The 20,994-nt window shown below is 40.8% G+C and overlaps 1 protein-coding gene across 1 annotated transcript in view; it reads right to left on the bottom strand.

Annotated features, from left to right (window-relative positions):
- LOC126278833 (odorant receptor Or2-like) overlaps positions 1-18,091 on the bottom strand; it is a 34,139-nt gene extending 16,048 nt beyond the window's left edge. Inside the window, exons 1-3 of the mRNA XM_049979109.1 lie at positions 17,753-18,091; positions 14,994-15,442; positions 3,030-3,129 (exon numbers count right to left, since the gene is read on the bottom strand). Coding sequence (XP_049835066.1) covers positions 3,030-3,129; positions 14,994-15,442; positions 17,753-18,091 — 888 coding nt within the window. The remainder of the gene's footprint in view (positions 1-3,029; positions 3,130-14,993; positions 15,443-17,752) is intronic.
- Positions 18,092-20,994: the final 2,903 nt, after the last annotated feature.

Below are 20,994 nucleotides of genomic sequence, written 5' to 3'. Positions count from 1 at the left end.
GAGATTAATACACTAAGCAGATTCAGAAGGATGTAGGCTGCATAGATACTGGGAGATGAAAAAGCTTGCACAGGATAGAGTAGCATGGAGAGCTGCATCAAACAAGTCTCAGGACTGAAGACCACAAAAACAACAACAACAACTCTAGTGTGAATGCCATTTACACATTCACTCACCAGATATTACAAGCATTAAATAATAAAATATCGCCGTTTTGTATTGTAATCGACCTCTGTAAGGCATTTGACTGTGTGAATCACAGTGTACTGCTTATCAATTGAAGTTTCATGGGATTGATTGTATAGCCCACCAATGTATAATGTCATATCTGACCAAAATAATACTGCAAGCAGTACTTAGTAATAGAGGAACTATAGTTTGAGAACAGATTCTGACTGGGAGACGAACTGTATATGGCGTTCCCTAAGGTTCAATCTCAGGTCCACTCATGATCCACATATATACCAATGATCTTCCACCTAGGAGACAACCACCAGAATTATTTCTTTTTGCAGATGATACTAGTATTGTTTCAGTAAGGCATATGTACCGATACAGAAGGAATGGTGAACAAAGTTCGTAAAAGTGTCATTGACTGGTTTTCTCCAAATTGTCTCACCCTCAATTTTACAAAGACAACGTATTTGGTTCTGCACATCTAGAGGTACTAAATCAGTGACAAGAGTAACAAATGGTGAGGAAATAATAAAAAAGTTGGAAACTTAAAAATTCTTGTGAGTCCATATTTCTGAGAATTTTAATGAGAAAAAATACATTTAGGAACTCCTGAATCAACTCAGTTCACCATATTTGCAATTAGACTGAACGGAAGCTTTGGGAAAACACAAATCAGTAATTTCACATGTTTTGCATATTTTCATTCAATAATGTCATATGGAATAATATTCTGGGGTAACTTATCTTTAAGAAAGAAAGTCTTCATTGCGCAAAAACCTGGTATGAGAATACTATGTGGTTCTCATCCATGATCAACTTGTAGACAACTGTTTAAGGAGTGGGCTTTCTGACTGGTGCTTCACAGTATATTTATTCCCTTGTGAAGTTTGTTGTACAGAATCCACTTTAGTTCAAGAGGAGCAATGAGGTTCACAATTACAATATCAGAAAGAAAAAAGACATTCATTACACCACATTAAGTTGGTCTTTAGCACAAAAAGTGGTGCACGATGCGGCAACAAAAAGTTTTGATCACTTACCCAGTGACAAACTGAAAAGTAAAATTTGATAACAAAATGAGAAAGTCTCTCGTATACAACTCCTCCTACTATCATCTGCTTTCAGTTATTGCAATATGTAGAAGGTGGTGGGTAGTAATTACTAAGTCACATGTGCACATCTTCTATTTTTCTTTTAAAAAATTAGAACTCTTTGTAATGTAACTTTATGTACAAATTAATTTGCTATGTATATGTAATATGACGTGTTCCACATCATTAAGATCTATCATGTGAAAGAACTAGTGTAACTTGTAACTAACTAACTAACTTCAGTTACCCTTTTCCCTGCAGTGTTGTGATTCTACACACTTAAGAGTGTTGGTGAACTGAATCACACATCGTTTCTTATCTTGATATCAATCCTTTCTGCAAAAATCAACTGTCTTATAATTGATATTTCCACTATGCTAATATTTCTTTTGGATAGTATTAACTTGCGTGGCAGCTATACCAATAACAGAGAGAAATGACTCTCTATCCACTCAAACATCGCTTTCTGGTTTGGCACTAATAAAGTACTCTGCTGTTGCATGGTTCTTTGTATCAGTTCCTTTTGCTGCTGTTCTTCGGGCTACTTTATGAGTATGTTTTACAATGAAGTGGATTTGAATACCTCTTTCATGCTCTTTATAGAACGTTTCGTTAAAATGCATTTTTAGTGTTAAACGTTTTTGCATATTTTGGTCTTCATGATTACGTTGTGGGTGAATGGGCTACTCTTTGCTTTGTACCTATAGAAAGAAAGAAAAGAAATAACAAGTGTTTCATAATTCAACCATGAAGACCTACCTAACCTCGACAAGCTTTATACATAATGATGTGACCAATAAGAAACTTTGTAGGCGTAATGTAATTTGGATTCACATTAATCTTCTGCTGTGTATAACTGTCTATGACAATGAAATATATTTTTCTCTCTTAACATCACATTTTAATTAGCTTTAGTTTATGTTGAGTAAAAATATTGAACCACTGACCAACCTTCTTCTATGGTTCAGGCTGTGAAATAACTTTAGTGCATTTATCGCCCTCCGAAGTAATATTAAGGTCCTTGTTTTACAGAAAGATTCTACATATAATAGAAAATTCGGTTAATAATTGTAGCTTATAGCAATTAAGAATAACTTTCAATGCAAACTATTTATCTCAAATAATCAAGTAACTTCGTCGCAAATGGAAGGCTGTCATTGACTGGCGCTGCCTTGGAGTCATTCTGTCCTTTATCTGAGGGAGAAAGTACTGTATGTTTCCAACAGTGATTCTCTCGTCCGTGCATGTAGACACCAACCGATTAGTGGATCATGTTCTTTTGGAAGAAACACACTGAAGCTAACAATCAATAACCTCATTTTAGATAATTTTGGAGAAAGTGCAGTTTTATTTTAGGCTACATAATTTCCCTTTGTACCTGAATGATGCACACATCATTATTACATCGTAGCTGTTTTCACATTCAATTTTTCCAGCTGTTGTGTGATCTTCTACTGTTGGATTTTATTGTATTTCATCATTTGGATTCGTACTGTGCTGACCATCATCCTTAATCCAGTTATATATCCTGCATGCATTTAGCAGTCTCAGAATGCTCAACACAAAGTAGTCTACAGCAGTAAACAGAAGTGGTTTCAAAGTTAACTCTTTCCACACTAATGGAAACAAATGTAGTTCATGGTCTACTTAAACTACAGTAAAGCGTAGATCAACTATTCGACATCGTCCAGATAATAATATAGGAGAACCAATGTGTACTGGCAGAGCTCCGTGTTACAGTTATTGGGTGTGTTCACTGACCGTGGCAATTTGGAACATCTGGAAGCATGCAGAGGCACCGATGGACAAGCTCTGCGCCAATAACATCGCTCCGAGGCTCCTCTCCAACAAGTCAGCGTTCCTGTTGAAATACATAGCAGAGGAAATTGACCGCTAGACTTCAGCCAGACGCGTTTCAGAACTACATAATAGTAAACAACATCCACACTAGGGAAATCTGATACCCAACTACCCCATAACGATAGATTTCATACAATTTAAAGGTTTATTACGCTTGAGATTAATGTCACAAGCTTCAGTCATTAAGAACAAGAAGGATGCATCGAGCTGAGACACATTTTGTATTAGAATTTAGCTACATCGAAATACACTACTGAAGTATGATTTTGAGAATTCAGCGTAGTCTCAGGATCTTCCGTGCTGTAAACAACTTCTAAGCGTTCTGGCCTAAAACATGAAATGTTCCGGCCAAGTTACTGGCATACCTCACTGCACGTACATTGTTTGCGGATTCACTAACTAACAGTGTTTGCTGCAGTATCGCGACATACGTTATAGTCTCCCGCACTAGCGGGAAGTAGCTTTATCACGGTACTACGTACAGCCAGAGCGATGCGTGTTCTTCCATCACAAGGTAAACATGGAAAGTGGTCCCACAAAATGTCTTAAAGGCTACACCGACAGCCTGCGCTTCGCGTTATTCAATTTACTGGCCATTGGACTGTTTAATGAGTGTTCCTAGTGATGGGAAAATTGCGGGATGTGCAAACTAACTGTTAATGAGAGTTAGTGGTACGCATTTTCCGGCAAGAGGGGCATGACGGCAAACAGTGTGATTAACGAACGTATCCCAAAGGACGTCTGGATATAAATATCTCATTGACAACATGGATAAGTGTGTTGTTAGACAGTAATACCTCTAATACAATGAACAGTTTGTATAAAGGTGGTAAGGCAGCTAAGACAGGCCACCCAAAACATATCCTGAATGAATAAATATATCGATGTGCGGTTCTCCCCAAGTCTTAGCGGACAATATGGGGAATGCACTAACGGTCGTAGGTAATGTTTATACTTTATAGTAGCCAAATTACGTCAGAAATTTTGTTTCTTTTCTGATGGAACTGGATACTTTTAGCTGTGGCACTTCGAAGAGGGTTCTGAGAGAGCTTCAGTGACACAACTCGCTTGGAACTTGATCAACAGTCACAAAATATCAGCGGTGCAAACCACTGTCGCGCCGTTTGGAGAAGAGTTTTACAAATGTTTGTCCTATTGCACCAAACGTAAACACAAAAGTAACTCAGATGTGGTTCGTGTGTTTGTTATCACAACTGTCATACAAAGTGCTGAAAATGGTGACTTTGAGCGTAGCCACAAACTATAAAATAATGCCGGAAAAACAATACTGCACTTTGAACTTCGTCTGGCGTTAACGATAGCACAGGTTCGCGTTATAAGGCATTTCGCTCATTCTGAAGTTGTCAATGTTTTCTAAAAGACCTCATGTTTTAATTTTCGCCACAGATAACAATACACAAGGGTTAAGTTTGTTGAGTGTGGAAATCATTTCTCGTTTCCTGAGCGATGTTCTAATGCTCTGCAGATGTTCTATTAAGAGGGTTTTTCATTAGATGTGTGGAATGGAAGGGACATCCGTCACGTTTGCACCACACAAACTGCCTTATATCCAATGCTATATCTTCCAACAACTGCGGCAGCCACGTGGCTTTAGAATTCGAGCTATTTGCGTGTATTTAGGTTAAGCCAGATATGTCATGTGGACATCGGATGGAATTCCCAAACATTGCTAAGGAAGCAGTAGAGACCTCGTGAACATCAGCTGCGATAGATATGGGCACCAAGCCATGGAAGTTAAATTAATTTTTGATAATGATGTTAAAAGATTTAGATGTGGTCACACAAGACATATGAATCATAATTGCAGAGAAAGCATTACTGGATACGCAGAAGATGTGGACATTCTGAGCAGAATTATAATGAAAGAAACTTCCAGAGGCAGGGAGACAGTCACAGGGTTAAACTTGCAACCCACAGTTACATGGGGTGGGGGTGGTATGTCCATTGTACAATACTCGCGATGGGAGTTAGCGTAAGTAAATAATCAGTGGTTGACTTTCTCACAATTGCTTGTGTAAAAGGAAAGTTGTGTACATTTTTATTAGATGCTTGAGCTCACGTATCTGTGGGAAGTGTGGGTATTTTCAGTAACATAAAATTAAATTGGCCATCCTGGGCGGTATGTGGTGTAAGTGGGGGTCATCTAGATTCTCAGGTTAAATTCCATTGTTGCACATTGTGCCATAGTTGACTGGGAACAGTGTATGAAAGCAATGGATGGATTCTTCTTTCATCTTGCTTTTATGGCTGGAAAATAATTATTCTTGCTTATACCTAGGCCAAGGACGGCCACCTAAATTTCGTACAAGGTCCATTAAAGATATGTGAGGATATGGCATAATCTAAATGACTGAAAATATCATTTGGGTCGATAGACAGCTAATCTGATGGTGAATTCTACGAGTTTTTCTGAAAATAAAGAACTTGATAATGTAAAATGCTTTGCACAACACAGTTTATCCTACTGATGGGAAAAAGAAGAAAGTAAAAGTCGTGCCTATCCATATTCATGACTTTAGCCCTGAGGAAGTGCAGCTATCATGTGGTACTCTGATAACTAATTTAGAAATACTAGATGCATTCGAATCGGACAGGGAATTCATGTTAACTTACAGGAGACTGGGACAGACCATAGGCTTGGCCAAACTAAGAAATAGAGTAGCACATTTAGAGAGACAGGACAAGGAGGACATCGTTAGACTTTCGGAGAGACACGTAGAATTACTTAATCCTCCAGGCTCATTGCCTGATACACTATTTGCTCACAATTATACTTCCAATGGAAAGAGAGAACCCGTCTACACGGAACTATATCGACTATTTCGAAGCCTACATCCAATAATGAAAGATTCGAAAAGTCAACACCTTAGAGGATAGGATTACAGAAATAAGTAATAGTCCCTCATCACGACTCATGCTCATCATGCCCAAAAAATCTCCAGAGGGTTGCACAGCGTATCAGTTCTATTGTGTTACTAGTACTTTAATCGTCTAGGTGATCATCGCAAAACTCATGGTGTCACAACACTATTAAGACTTAGTTCCCAGCAATCTACTCTATTTTGAACTGGACTACTGACCCCTTGATGTTTAAACAGTTTCTGAACAAAAAGATGTTGGGTCATCTACTGCTTAGCCGGCCAATGAGTTTTAGGCGCTTCAGTCCGGAACCACACTGCTGCTACCGTCGCAGATTCGAATCCCGCATCAGGCATTGCTGTGTGTGATGTCCTTAGGCTAGATAGGTTTATGTAGGTCTAAATATAGGGGACTGATAACCTCAGATGTTAGGTCCCATAGTGCTTAGAGCCATTTTAACCACTTGATACATAGCTCAGGAATGTCACCCACAAATGTGGCCTGACTGTGTTACAAACTATGTATCATGGAGTGTGGTGATGTACACAAGGATGAAAGAAGGAAATATAAAGTATTAACTCGCATTTCCATAGTTTTGCAGTTTTCCAGAGAGCTGTAATTCGGCATGGAGCATGGAGTGTGGTGTAGCAAGACAAAGTGCCGGCTACACATTTTAGTACCAGAGAAATTACGAAACAAGGATCTGAGGCAGGCCCACGATTCGATTTCAGCGGTAAACACTGGTCACAAGGTAGCAGAATGCAGAAAAAACACAACTGCTGGCAGGTAACATACAGACAAGACATCGGTCGATAGTCAAGAATTTCACTGCACGTGGACCAAGGGTGAAACTCATTCACGAAAGGATATTGTTACAAAGAGTACCCTAGGCAATTAAACCATTTCAAATGATTGGGATCGGTATTATTGGGCAATTCACACAAACAGCAACTGAAACTCGTTATTTGCAGATCAAGAAACTTCAGATTAGCACTTTACATACACAAGCAATTGTTTGAAGAGAGAGGATTCATCAGACGATTGCTAAAAAGGTTAAGGTACTACATTAACTCATCTTTGTATCAAGTTGATTTTGGCCAGAAAATGCCTTTCCTCTTTGAATTTTGTAAGCCTCCGACAGTAATTGATATTACTGCAAAGTAAGACACATGTGAAAGACACGAACACGAAGGCTTTGGAACAAAGTCTGCAAAACCATAATTGGAAACCTGTTTAATTGCTTTAAGTATCAAGTAGGTCAATGAGTTATGATAAATAACCCACAGGAACTGAAAGGAAAAACTAAGGAGAGAGTTACACGTTTCAGGCTCACTTTAAGGTTATGTAAATTACGTCAACTTTTAGCGTTATGCTACAACTCCCAACTCATCCCATAATGATTCATGTCAATCAAATTCATCCTTTTAATGGAACCATACAGATGCTGCCACCACCACTAGCGACGCCTTCAGGAGAGGAAAGGGGGCGAAGGACAAAAGGAAAACAGGGGAAAGGTCAGGTAACGAAAGCGAAACAATTCTGTAGTTGCCCAAACAAATTACTTTGCATTAGGTCACAAGTCAGAGTAATGAATTAACAATAGAGAGCCTTCGTCTTTCGGAGCACAAAATTGTACATCAAGAAGAGAGGAAGCAATTCCAGCACGCAACATGGTGCTTTGGATGAAAGGAAAGGAACACGAGAAGTCTCATCATAATAAGTCTACTACTCGTATGCTATTGAAGAGTAACAGAAGCTACAAGGTACATAATCTAATTGCTTACATTAAAATGGATGTGATAATCGCAAAGAATCAGTAGAGGTCAAGTTTAGATTGCAGCATTTGGACACTAGAGAACGAAATTCTGATGGTATAAAACAGGTTTGGCGAACTACAGGTAATGATAAATAACCAAATAAGATTCAGCAATACATAGGAGGACTGTCAGTTGCATTGGTCAGCTTTTGCACTACTGCAGGCAAAGCTACGCTGGACTATGGAGTTAGTCCCACAGGTGCGACCAGAAAGAGGTTAGTCACATGTGAAACACAGAATTTTGAGTATAGTTTTATGAACAGCTGATGGACACGACATGGAAAATAATAATAACACGTTTCAGTTAAGTGCAAACGGGTGTATAAAGCAACCAAGGAACAATGGACGTTAACACTACCCAATTCGACAGGCTGGAAAAAGCCGTCTAAAGTACCAGACAACAGGGCAAACTGGCTACAGTAGTGGTATCTCACATTCAGGCAGCAGCCATTAAAACTAATCACGATTTGGGCATACTTAGAGATAGTCTGGATAACGTAGATAGTTAATTACACCGCAACGTCGCTGATAGTATCGCTGATGCATGCACTGAGACCACCAAACAACTGGAAGCCCTGTTACAATCTCTTCGCAGGCATTTCACACCAATACTGCTGCCACTGGATCATTTCCTGGACGGATTACAGAAAATCCAAACCAAATTACCGTCACCATTAGGATTACTACCAGCAGTAAGGGAAGAGTTTCTATTTTTATATCATCATATAACCACCATTATGTGCAAGTAAGTAGGCACCCATTACGAAATCCATATACAGAGAAACCCCTACTCGGTCGCACGAGCTATACTTGAGTGAGAGACTGGGTTTCACCTCTTCTATAATACCTAAAACGACCTCTAATTATATGTCCTAAGTTGAACAACACGCTACTTAGTACTCTGCAAGGCTGAATGTTCTTCATGTTTCACAACATGTTTAGCTATTCGACACTGGTCTACTACAAACCTCATGTGTAGTCCAACAACTAAACACAGCAAGAGAACCACTTTTGCCCATATAAGACACATCTGGCATTAGCCCCTATAACAATTCATAATTGTCCTAAGGCACCTAAACATGAACTGCCAATATCAGATACTGACATGGTAAAGGAAGAAATCAATGGCACCGACACAAATACTTTACCATGCTTCATAACCAACTGGATATCTCAGTGACAGCCCTACTTAACAACTTATAAACCAGTGACATTGAGGTAAACCCAATCTGCTAAGTCAATGAAACACAAACATTATCCAACCTTACTGATGAAACAATAAATATAGGCACAAACGCCTTGTGAAGCAGTACAAAATTCTTTATGTGCTGCAATACAACCACGAGCAAAATCACCCTAGTACTATCTATTAATAGACAGTTTAAGGAAACGCTTGCAACCAAAGGTATTCCCCTTAAATGGATATTCTTATACACTAATCGAATCCGTACCTCATGAACTTCACTAACGCCGATGGACTTATACACGGTAAAACGACATATCATGAGCACATAAAACTTAATAGGTGCCACTCTAATCAGTGAACACTTAAAAACCACACCATCATTCAAAGAAAACTGTATCAGCTTAATATACATCACACGAATTCATGACAACTTAAAATACACAAGCTCAACAAAATATCACTATTATCGATAAATTCTTAGACCTAGGTCGTATTTCCTTAACAACAGCCACCAAAAGAACGCACCCCTGAACTTGAAACCATCGGCTCCACTTCTTAGCTTGATGTCGATGTGCTGTATAGATGTTAGCCTTATCCACCTTCCTCTGCCATGCAGCTTTTTGAGCACAAATCTGGTCGCACAGCAAATTCTTTGTGCCTCAAAGATTACTACAGTGTTAGTTCATTGTAAAGGCAAAATGCAGTTAAGCCAGAGTGCTTTATGTGGTTGATGCCTGGCTGTGTTATAGGGAAACAGGAGTCATTGCAACGACTGATCTCATTTACACTGATGAGCCAGAGCACTATTACCATCGACCTACTATCGATGCAAACCCGTCCTGGCGATAGTAGCATCGCCCGATGAGAAATGATTGCTAGTCAAACATACACATGTTGCATGCAGTATTACTAAGTACGCTGTCTGTGTGTAGAATGGGGGAGTCACGTGATCTGTCTGAGTTTGACTGAGGACTTAATGTGATTGCCTGAGGCTCAGCACGAACATTTCGGAAACTTTGCGACTTGTGTCGGGTTTTCGAATGTAGCTGTGGTGAGAGCCTTCAACATGTGGCGAAACCAAGGTGAAACCACGTCCAGACATCGTGGGGTTCGACGGCCACCCCTCGTTACAGATGCTGGAAATCGTAGGCTGTGCAGGCTAGCAAAGCAGGACAGTAGGCGAACCACAGTTTGCAGTAACCTCAAACGTAAATGCTGGACATACTAAAAGTGTGTCTGACCACACCGTGCACTAAACATACCTAATGACGGGTCTCCACAGCCGACGACCCATACATGTCCCAATGTTAACACGGTGAATTTGACCATCTTGACTGAAATTGTCACCCAACCATTGGTACTGGACGTTGGTACAATGACAGAGGGTTGCGCGGTCTGATGAATCCGATACTTTCTTCATCATACCCATAGGAGGGCGTATTTTCTTCTTCCAGGGTACAGCTCCTTCGACCTGCGCTGCGAGACATAGATGGGCTTGCGGCGGCTCCATTATGCTCTGGGGAACATTCGTGTGGGCATAAATTGGTCCAGTGGACCTAATGCTAGGCACCATGACAGGCAAGGATTGTCGTACACTTGTAGCTGATAATGTACACCACTTCATGACCATCATGTTTTCCAACGGCAGTGGCATCATCTGGCAAGATAATAGCGCGAACAATGTCGTGGAGAATAAGTAGCAACTGAGGGCAGGTTTTGTGCATTTTCCCACACAGGTTTTGCAGGAAGTAGCGACGATACACTGCTGTCACACTTGTTCCACATGGGACTCTATCTTTCGTGATGATTCATAGACTATCCAAAACAAAAATCATTATTTGCTAGAGCTTTGATAGAGCGCGTTGAAATTCGTTTGGACGTGAATAATCTGGAACTCTCAACTCGTTGGACCGTGATTTCAAGTCTGGTTGGAAGTCTCTAATCTAAATTTTATTAATAACGAGAATCTGACGCAAGAATAGTTGATCTTCACTGTCGAGTCTCCGTTTAAGCAAGGTTGGAATGTCCAGGCGTCTCTTCAGCAGTCAAACACTTTATGACCCATTGTACAGAAATTGTTCTCTTCTTCAAATAATTGGTCAGAATATGGAATACTGATTTTGGGAGAATTGCTATGGCTTCAGAGACTTCCTTACAAGTCGCACTGCCATCTTTTTCAAGATCATCTGCCACAAGTTTCACTCTTCTTTCATTTGTTGACGTTCTTGGCTTTCAGGATATTCGATTATTGTCTATGTTCATCGATCGACAGGAAAACAATTAGCCCTACGTGAAACTGTAGTATGGTCCACTGTAAGCTCACCACAAACTTCGCTTAACGCATCGAGGATTTCTGTTGTGTTTTTGCTGCGTAACGCTTCGAGCTTAGTGTACGACTTCCGGTCTTCAACATTCACGGGATCCCATTTCTAACTCACGCTAGTTCTGTGCTACAGTAAACAGTGAAAGGAAAAAAAAGAAAAAAACATGTACCTCTTCCTCGAGCTCCCAACACCAACTCACGTGAGTTTCATTGTTGCTGCATCAAACAATCCACAGTAATAACAACTTATACATTGTTTATGAAATGTCCCTCGAATATCTTAGTTAGTAGTTGTGACTGTTCAAAGAGTTGACGGTATTTGGCATAACGGTAATTTCGTCGACTTGGCTTGTTGTCTCAGTACCTGGAGGTATATTGTTATACAAAATATGTATGTCATGTACAATTATGAATGTTTCTCTATGTTGTTGTTCAAATGTATGTTGTTGAGCGCCTCTGTAAAACTGAGAATCTATGATTTACAACGCAACAGCAGATCCCACAGCAAAAATGTAACTGCACAAAGAAAATGAAGTGGCAGCGGCCCTTAATAATAATTATCTAATTGGTAATGGTAATGATAGTGCTGTACATTTGTTATCTTTAATGGTTCCAAAAAGGTTTAACGTGGATCTTATGGGGTGAGGCGCAGTCCGAGAACGACTGCAGGTGTAAGTTACCTGCGACGAAAGTGACTACCAGGATATCTTGAAGATCCTCGAATTTGCCATCGCTAAGAGACGACAGAGTAGGTTCCGATTTAATTGCGAGCACTGGTTTGCAATGCGGACTAGCACTGCTAGTAAGGGAATATCTCCGCCACAAACGTTATAAAGTGATATGGCGTGAATGAATTGGTAAGTTAGTGCAAGATTGGGTATACAGAGCTGTATCTTTACCATTGTTGGTAATTTTTTATGTGAAGGTTAAGTGCGATGGAACAGTGATCCAACTTGTTTCGTATCTTGTGGCTGCTATTCCCGTTCGGCACTCTCTAATGTAACTGAGTATCTGCTGTATTGTTGAAATTTGCACTCTCTATTGTAATTGAGTAAATGCTAAATTTTTGTTGGCATTTGGCATCCTCTAAATTAATGTAGTAGTTGCTTTGTTTGTGTGAGAGACTGGGTTTTGATTTCCACTGAACAAGGAACTGACTTAATTACAAGGTACCTTCTGTAAAGGGCATTAGATATTTTAAAAAACAATTTCTCTTTCGTCATACAACGTATGCTGTCGGAAATTTCACAAAGACCATCTGTAGAATTATTTAACAGTTGTCCTTATCGGAGCCATGAGAGCGAGCTTTGTACAGAGCTACCATTGTTTGTGGAATTATCTGGCGACTAAACATTCACTTAGAAAACTTTAGTGGGAGGCATTTTCCAATACCTGAAGGACCACGATTTTGCTTCAATCGTTTAATTTCGGGGCCCACAGTGGTAGTAACAAGAAGATTTTTTGTTTGTAGTATTTTTATGATTCACTAGCATTGTATTTTGGAGATACGTTTTGCTGGCTCTCATCCATAGCTAACGGTTACCTGCTGTAAGGAGACAAAGATGTTAAAAAAAACTTTTATTAGTAAAAATTTAAAATACAGATTCTTAATTAGAAGCAAAATAGAATTTGATAGTAATATTTATCTTCAGCCCCAAAGAAAGAAAGAAAAGATACGTTTGAGTTACATAACGGACAAAAAGGCAAAAAAATAAGATTTTTCTGGTAGCTATATTATGGAATAACATTTGAGAGATGCTAATTATTTGTGATCTGTCTGACTATATGGCTATAATCCTCTAAACTCAGCTTGATGAAAAGAGATAAAAACTGAAAAATAATTTATCAATATAGGTGACAGTTAAAAAGGAATATCTGATAGTAATTCTATAATACAAAAGGAAATTTTTAAAAAAATATATGTTCGCAGCAGAATAATGGTGTATCGGAGACAAAAATCATATCTCTGAATCGACAGTAAATTTGACCGTTGCTTGAAGTCATCATCAAATAGAAGGAAGGTTCGTAGCTATTACCCTTATTTCGAATAACTGTAAGTAAAATATACTTGACATTCGTTAGGCTTGCTTAAATGTAACATCTTTTCTTCTTTAGAGACACAGGAAGTACAGTATAACGGTGGTGTCAGTAAACATTCATTCTATTATTAGCACAAGTCAGTGATAGGTTTATGGTCCTGCCGCGCATCCTTATGTGGTGTATAACTAAACTATAAATAACTATACCACAGTCATTACTGTGGCGCACCTCATATACAAAACTGTTGACTAATAAGAAGTAAAAAAGGATGCCCGCTTTCTTTCTATCTGGACTAAGCTATAGCAAACATGCTTGAAGATTTCTTGGTTTCAAGCTGTGCTAGTATATACTTGAGAGTTTTTCGTGTGTCAAAAAATACGCTTAGATATCTCAATCACCACGAATAACTAGGCTGGAAAACTGAAGGTGTTGGCATAACTTTATTCAATAATAAAAAATTTACATTAAATATGAAGAAAAACTGTTAATAGTTACAAGTCGTGCTGGAGTCTGCATTGAAATAAATTCGCTATTTAATATTAGAAATTCTGAGCATGTACAAGCAACATCCTAAGAATATCCGGAACATTGTACCAGATATCAATCAGTCAAATGCGAATGTGCGTAAGGATGCACGTATATAAGAGTATATAATCAAAACTGAGTTGGAAAGGACTAATATAAGATTAATATTAGGGAGGCTTTCACTCACCACTTATGCAAGTAGTCGTCAATTACTAACACAAGTGCTCCAGACAGTAATATGTACTAGAGGAATTCAGTAAATGACGTTGCAAGCCTGCATTCCTCAGGATTCCCGTGGTATGTAGAATCATGCCTCCTCATACAGATTAGACAAGAAGAGAATTAAAGCTGTGAGGACAAGTAGTAAGTCGTGGTTGGGTGGCTCAGTTGGTAGAGCACTTGCCCACGAAAGAGAAAGATCCCGAGTTCGAGTCTCGGTCCAGCACACAGTTTTAATCTGCCAGAATGTTTCATATCAGCGCACACTCCGCTGCAGAGTGAAAATCTCATTCTGGAAGAGAATATAAGCTTTCGAAATACGATGCTACAGAATAATGGTAAAGATTAGATGGGTAGATCACGTAACTAATGCGGAGGTGGTGAACAGAATCGAGCAGAAGAAGAATTTGTGGCACAACTTGACTAGAAGAAGGAATCGGTTGGTAGGACATGTTCTGAGTTATGAAGGGACAACCAATTTGGTATTGGAGGGCAGCGTGGAAGATAAAAATCGCAGACGGAGACCAAGAGCTAAACACAATAAGCAGATTCAGAAGGATGTAGGTTGCAGTAGGAACTTGGAGAGGACGAAACTCGCACAGGATAGAGTAGGATGGAGAGCTGCATCAATCCAGTCTCTGGGCTGAAGACCACACCAACAACAAGGCGCCTCATGTTTACACAGCACTTCAGTCTAAGAACTTCCTGACGTAGAAAGAATCCATGGGGAAAAGTGGAATCTGAAAGAAATTATTAGTTCACAAACGTGATTGGTGCTTAAATGCTACACACAAAAGACTACTTCATATTCAAACACATATTAAGCACGCAGCACGCAACGGGTAGTACTAATGTGTATAGTTAATAAGAGCTTACTTGATTATTGTTTGATGATGACGGATGCATTTCAGCAGCCGGTAACGAAGTTCATACTGAGCGTACGTTTCTGAACAGTTCTCAGGTCTCTCAGATACTTCTTTGGCGAGACTAACAATTTTGCTGCTGAGTAGTGTGATCTGCATACGTAGCTGCGCAATGAGGCTGACGTTGAAGGAGTCGAGAATCATGGTCATCACCACGACGTGCAGTGTCGTAATCATGCAGTACACCCACGTGACGCCGAAGCCTAAGGGCTGCGTCGCGTCGAAGGGCAGAGCCAGTATGAAGGGCAGGCCCTCAGCGCTCACAGGGGAGACCAGGTAACAGGAGCATGCGCCAATGCCAAAGGAGATGTAGGTCAGCGTGAAGCGGCGCACCTTGCGACACTGCACGCGTAGCATTGGAATGTCGTCCCACGTCAGGAACTCAGCGAAGTCGTGGCCCACCTGCAGGCCCAGTCAAGCGGCACTGAGTGAGACCTCGAGTACTTGACCGCTGCCGCTGTTACATAGAACCATGAGACTTCTCAAGTGCAAATACTGATACTCATTAATAAAGGCAACAAATTCAATAAATGTGTCGGAAATCATTGTCGATTCTTGCGAACAAAGCTGTCTAAGGACGTCGGGTGCACCCATTATCAACTGAAAGCTCAGAACTTCATGAATAACTTGACACGGGTTTTATTGCTTCTGATACCGAATTTTCCTTTACAAGTTCCCATGTCTGATCTGATAAAGGCAGTATCCAGTATCTGAAACGTCGTCATAGATAAAGAATTGCACTGACGTGACGAAACTCTTGCGATAGCGATTTGCACACATAAAAAATGCTGTTTTATCGCTGGTTGTTGCCCCATAATGGTGAGGGCTTAGTTTACTTGGAATAGAATGGCTCGTCTGGTCCAACTCAACTACTTGGAGAATACACTACCGGCCGTTAAAATTGCTACACCAAGAAGAATTGCAGATGATAAACGGGTATTCATTGGACAAATACATTATTCTAGAACTGGCACGTGATTACATTTTCACACAATATGGGTGCATAGATCCTGAGAAATCAGTACTCAGAACAACCACCTCTGGCCGTAATAACGGCCTTGGTACGCCTGGGCATTGAGTCAAACAGAGCTTGGATGGCGTGTAGAGGTACAGCTGCCCATGCAGCTTCAACACTATACCACAGTTCCTCGAGAGTACTGACTGGTGTATTGTGACGAGCCAGTTGCTCGGCCACCATTGACTACACGTTTTCAATTGGTGACAGATCTGGAGAATGTTCTGGCCAGGGCACCAGTCGAATGTTTCCTGTATCCAGAAAGGCTCGTACAGGACCTGCAACATGCGGTCGTGCATTATATTGCTGAAATGTAGGGTTTCGCAGGGATCGAATGAAGGGTGGACCCACGGGTCGTAACACATCAGAAATGTAACGTTCACTGTTCAAAGTGCCGTCAATAGGATCAAGAGGTGACCGAGACGTGTAACCAATGGCACCCCATACAATCATGCCAGGTGATACGCCCGTATGGCGATGACGAATACACGCTTCCAATGTGCGTTCATCACGGTGTCACCAAACTCGGATGCGGCAGCCATGATGCTGTATACAGAACCGAAAAAATGACGTTTTGCCATTCGTGCACCCAGGTTTGTCGTTGAGTACACCATCGCAGGCGCTCCTGTCTGTGATGCAGCGTCTGGGGTAACCGCAGCCATTGTCTCCGAGCTAATACTCCACGCTGCTGCAAACGTCGTCTACCTGCTCGTGCAGATGGTTGTTGTCTTGCAAACGTCCCCATCTGTTGACTCATGGATCGAGTTGTGGCTGCACGATCCGTTACAGCTATGCAGATAAGATACCTGTCATCTCAACTGCTAGTGATACAAGGCCGTTGGGATCCAGTATGGCGTTCCATATTACCCTCCTGAACCCATCGATTCCATATTCTGCTAACAGTCGTTGGATCTCGACCAACGCGAGCAACAATGTCGCGATACGATAAACCGAAATCGCGATAGGCTACAATCCGACCTTTATCAAAGTCGGAAACGTGATGGTACGCATTTCTCCTCCTTACACGAGGCATCTCAACAACGTTTCACCAGGCAACGCCGGTCTACTGCTGTTTTTGTATGAGAAATAGGTTGGAATCTTTTGTGATGTCAGCACGTTGTAGGTGTCGCCACCGGCACCAACGTTGAGTCAATGCTCTGAAAAGCTAATCATTTGCATATCACAGCATCTTCTTACTGTCGGTCAAATTTCGCGTCTGTAGCACGTCATATTCGTGGTGTAGCAATTTTAATGCCTAGTATTGTATTTGGAGCAATTAATGTCCTCCATTTTCCCGAACAACGATGGAATTTTTATAGATGACAATGCGCCCTGTCACCGAGCCACTGTGTTTCGCAGTTTGAGGAAAATTCTTGACGATTCGAACGAGTGATTTGGCCATCCATATTGATCTACATGAATCCCACGGACCATTTACAGGACATAGTGGCCAGATCAGTATGTGCACAAAATCCCTCAGTTATGGAGGCAGCATAGCTCAATATTTCTGCAGGAGACTTCCGTGGACTTTTGAGTCAATTTCACGAGTTGCTGAACTGTGCCGGGTAAAAGTAGGTCCAACACCACATTAGAAGTTTTCCCACGACTCTTGTCACCTCATTGTATGAAGTAATGAATCAGGAGCTGAAGTAACACTAGCCAGTGAAATACTTTTATCGTGTAGTTCTGATACTAACCTGAAGAGCAAGCTTATGGAAAGCACGCTCGCATACAATTGCGTGCGCCATGCGGAAGAGCCAGATGATGTCTGTGTCTGCAACACTGAGCGTCAGAGTGAAAACGTCCAGATCTTCCGTGCCCTCGCGGTACAGTACTATGACTTCAGAGCAGAAGAAGGACAAGGTGAAGGATGCCATGGCGAAGGTGTAGAGTCGGAAGCAGAGAGGCGACCTGCCAGCGCCGCTTGGGTGTCGCAGGACGGCCATCCAGTGCAGAGGTCGAAGGAGGTAGTTGAGGTCGCTGACAGACTCTGCTACAGCCGCCGCTCCTGAAGAAGACGGTGCCGTGCCGGCCATATTGCAGAATTTCCTGCACATAGAAATGTGTTGTGGGAATCGCTGTTTTGGTACACACAACCAGCCAAAAACTTGGTAAATTTATTAATCAAAATTAAGTAACTTAGCATGTGCAGCTACTCGCAGTCGTAATGTAAAATTTTTGGGACCTGAACTCTAGTACTTTCACGTCCTGAGCTCTGGACGATTCCGTCCCTTTCTTCCAACTGCACTCTCCCAGTCTGCACACATTAAGCGTTCCCTTCGCCCGCTGCCGATTCAGTGAAAGGTATGCATAATCAGGCTCTATTATATGCAAAGGCGAATGAGTGAGCAAAAATCACCTCAAAATCGCATTTCACAGGGTTGTCCCAACCGCTAGCTATTTCGATCTCCAAATATAGCAATTAAAAGTAGGCGACATTGTCTTGGAAGCAATTTTTTTCCCTACTTCTGTTTTCCAAGATATCCTTCTGTCAGTGGGTAGTTCGGCTTCTTTGATTTATCAGTTTCTTCGTGATATTATTTTTCTTTCAGTACCCTATTAAGGAACAGTTGACTTCGAACATCTGAATTCGTTGCTCTGATGTATTATGTCAATACAGTCTATTACAGGACTTGTTAGGTTTAGTTTTCAACTTATACGAGACATGCATTTGTTAGCAGGCTGCAGCTGTGGAACTGTACCTCAGCTATTGTGCAGTGGTCTCAATGGAAACTCCAGTACTACTGTTACCTCCTCCACTTGCTATGCTGCCTGTACATCTGAGGGTCAACTTAGTTTATGTTTGTTCTACCTCTTGAAACATCTGCAATGGATGCAGTATGTGGATGTGAATGTGGTACATGGAAACCACATAAGTAGTGTTAGGGATGATGATTAAACTCGTATTATGAGAGTCAAATGTACATTCTGTAATGTAGATCAATCACTTGCTCTTGCAGTGTTTGCAGTCTGAGTCACGCTACTCTTAATTTCGTGTATGGAATTTGAGCTCAAAATTCAGTGAATTTTCTTGAGATTTTCAGAGCTTCAGCGCGGAATAATATGTTTTTCTAATAGAAAAATAGACAATGAAAAACTATAGCAAGGTGTACAGAGCAAATACAGCAAAGTAGAATACCATGGCTAAGTGGCATCAGCGAGCAATGTGGGGTGAAACGTAGAAAATTAATCCTGAATTGGTGTCCCACGTTTTAAAGGGAAATCTTATTTGCCACAGAAGTTGAAGGCCTGGCGGTTGACAAACTTTTTATTTATGTCGATTACATCGAGGAGATGATGCGCATAAAATATGTCTCAGGAAAATTCATTTCGTAAGCTTTTACGTTACATCGCAAATGTCTGTCAGAGGGGTGCCACGCTTCGTATGAGTGATGATATATCATTGACCAATAATGATAGTTTTTTAAATATCGATACATCGGATTCCCCATATCTTTAGAAATACCAACAGTCGTAATCCTCATCCTAATACAATAGATCTATTCAAATCTGCCAGTGATTTCTAAATGATGACACTCAATCTATTTTTCGTCACGTGAGGACTGGTTAATGCTGCTTTGGTACATGAAATTTCAGAACACAAATTGTTATGCATCTGTTAGTCGCATCATTCAGTTCCACAGCCATTGAACAGCGAGACTTATCCGACATGTTTACGTTTAACATTCAATACTTATGTTTAGCTTGAAAAGTTTAAAATACATGCATTCGTCATCTATGAGTCTCTTCGCAAGTGCATAAGTGTAGGAAGCGTACAGATTTTGTAAGATTGTGCCTACATACATCTCACATATATCGTACCCAGGGACACATGACAGTGTATTGGCGGCCTGGCACATATCATGTGCTGTTCATAACTGATCGAAAATCATTCGTATGTGAGCTCTTTCCCCAACAATTAGAAAATATTCAACACTTGTAATTAATAATTACAGTGATTGCAAGAAGTAAAATGTGTACTTCAATATTAATTCCTTCTCTATACAGGTGGGTGCTTAGCATGTAATTTTCTCCGTAGTTCAGTTACATATGTAATGAACCCAGATGGACACAGTAGGCGGGTCATTGGTTAGAAGTTTTGCCAGACGCCCCTGCAGACTACGTCAACCTTTGAGGGCGGAAGCACAAAAAATGGCTCTGAGCACTATGGGACTTGACAGCTATGGTCATAAGTCCCCTAGAACTTAGAACTACTTAAACCTAACTAACCTAAGCCCATCACACACATCCATGCCCGAGGGAGGATTCGAACCTGCGACCGTAGCGGTACGAAAGCACAAGGCGAGGCGACAACTACGGATAAGTACCTGATAGTGACTTGTCGATTGACGGGGATGGCGTCTGCCAGTTGCCTAGCTACAGTTTTTACATAATGTAATGCACCCTGAAAGATATGGTGGCGCAGCCATACCCGCAGAAACATTTAATGTAGTGTGACAAACATATGCACTCATGGAGAGCCTCAGAATTGTAATACTGTGTCAGGTGCACTCAATGACAGATAAAAATTTTGGCGGTCCATGAGAAGCAGACGAGTTAACACGTAAATTGGAATTCCTTTCACTTTGCATAGCACCGGGCCAAATTTTTTCACGGCTTAATATTAGGTGAAAAATCTCCGGCCTCAAAATTTGTAATACATGATCTCGTTGGCTAAACCAAACAAATAACAGAGCAGGACAAGTCAAGATGCCAACTGCTGAGAAGTGCGGTTGTGGAGACGATAGCATTGGTTAAAACATCAAACTTGTCTGAGGAGTCAGAACTGTTTTATCACAGCATGCCTGTGAATGTACATAATGATCGCTTAATATTAATACAACTTTTACAAGAAGAGGAGTTAGTTTTCTCGTCAACTAAAATAACATTGGCCACCAATTTGCAGAACTGTATCAATTGACCACAGGAATTGCATGGA

The sequence above is a fragment of the Schistocerca gregaria genome, chromosome 6, assembly GCF_023897955.1.
Source record: "Schistocerca gregaria isolate iqSchGreg1 chromosome 6, iqSchGreg1.2, whole genome shotgun sequence".
Classification (NCBI taxonomy): Eukaryota; Metazoa; Arthropoda; class Insecta; order Orthoptera; family Acrididae; genus Schistocerca; species Schistocerca gregaria.
Note: the sequence above shows the minus strand (reverse complement) of the source record. Positions and strands in the feature narration are given on the sequence as shown.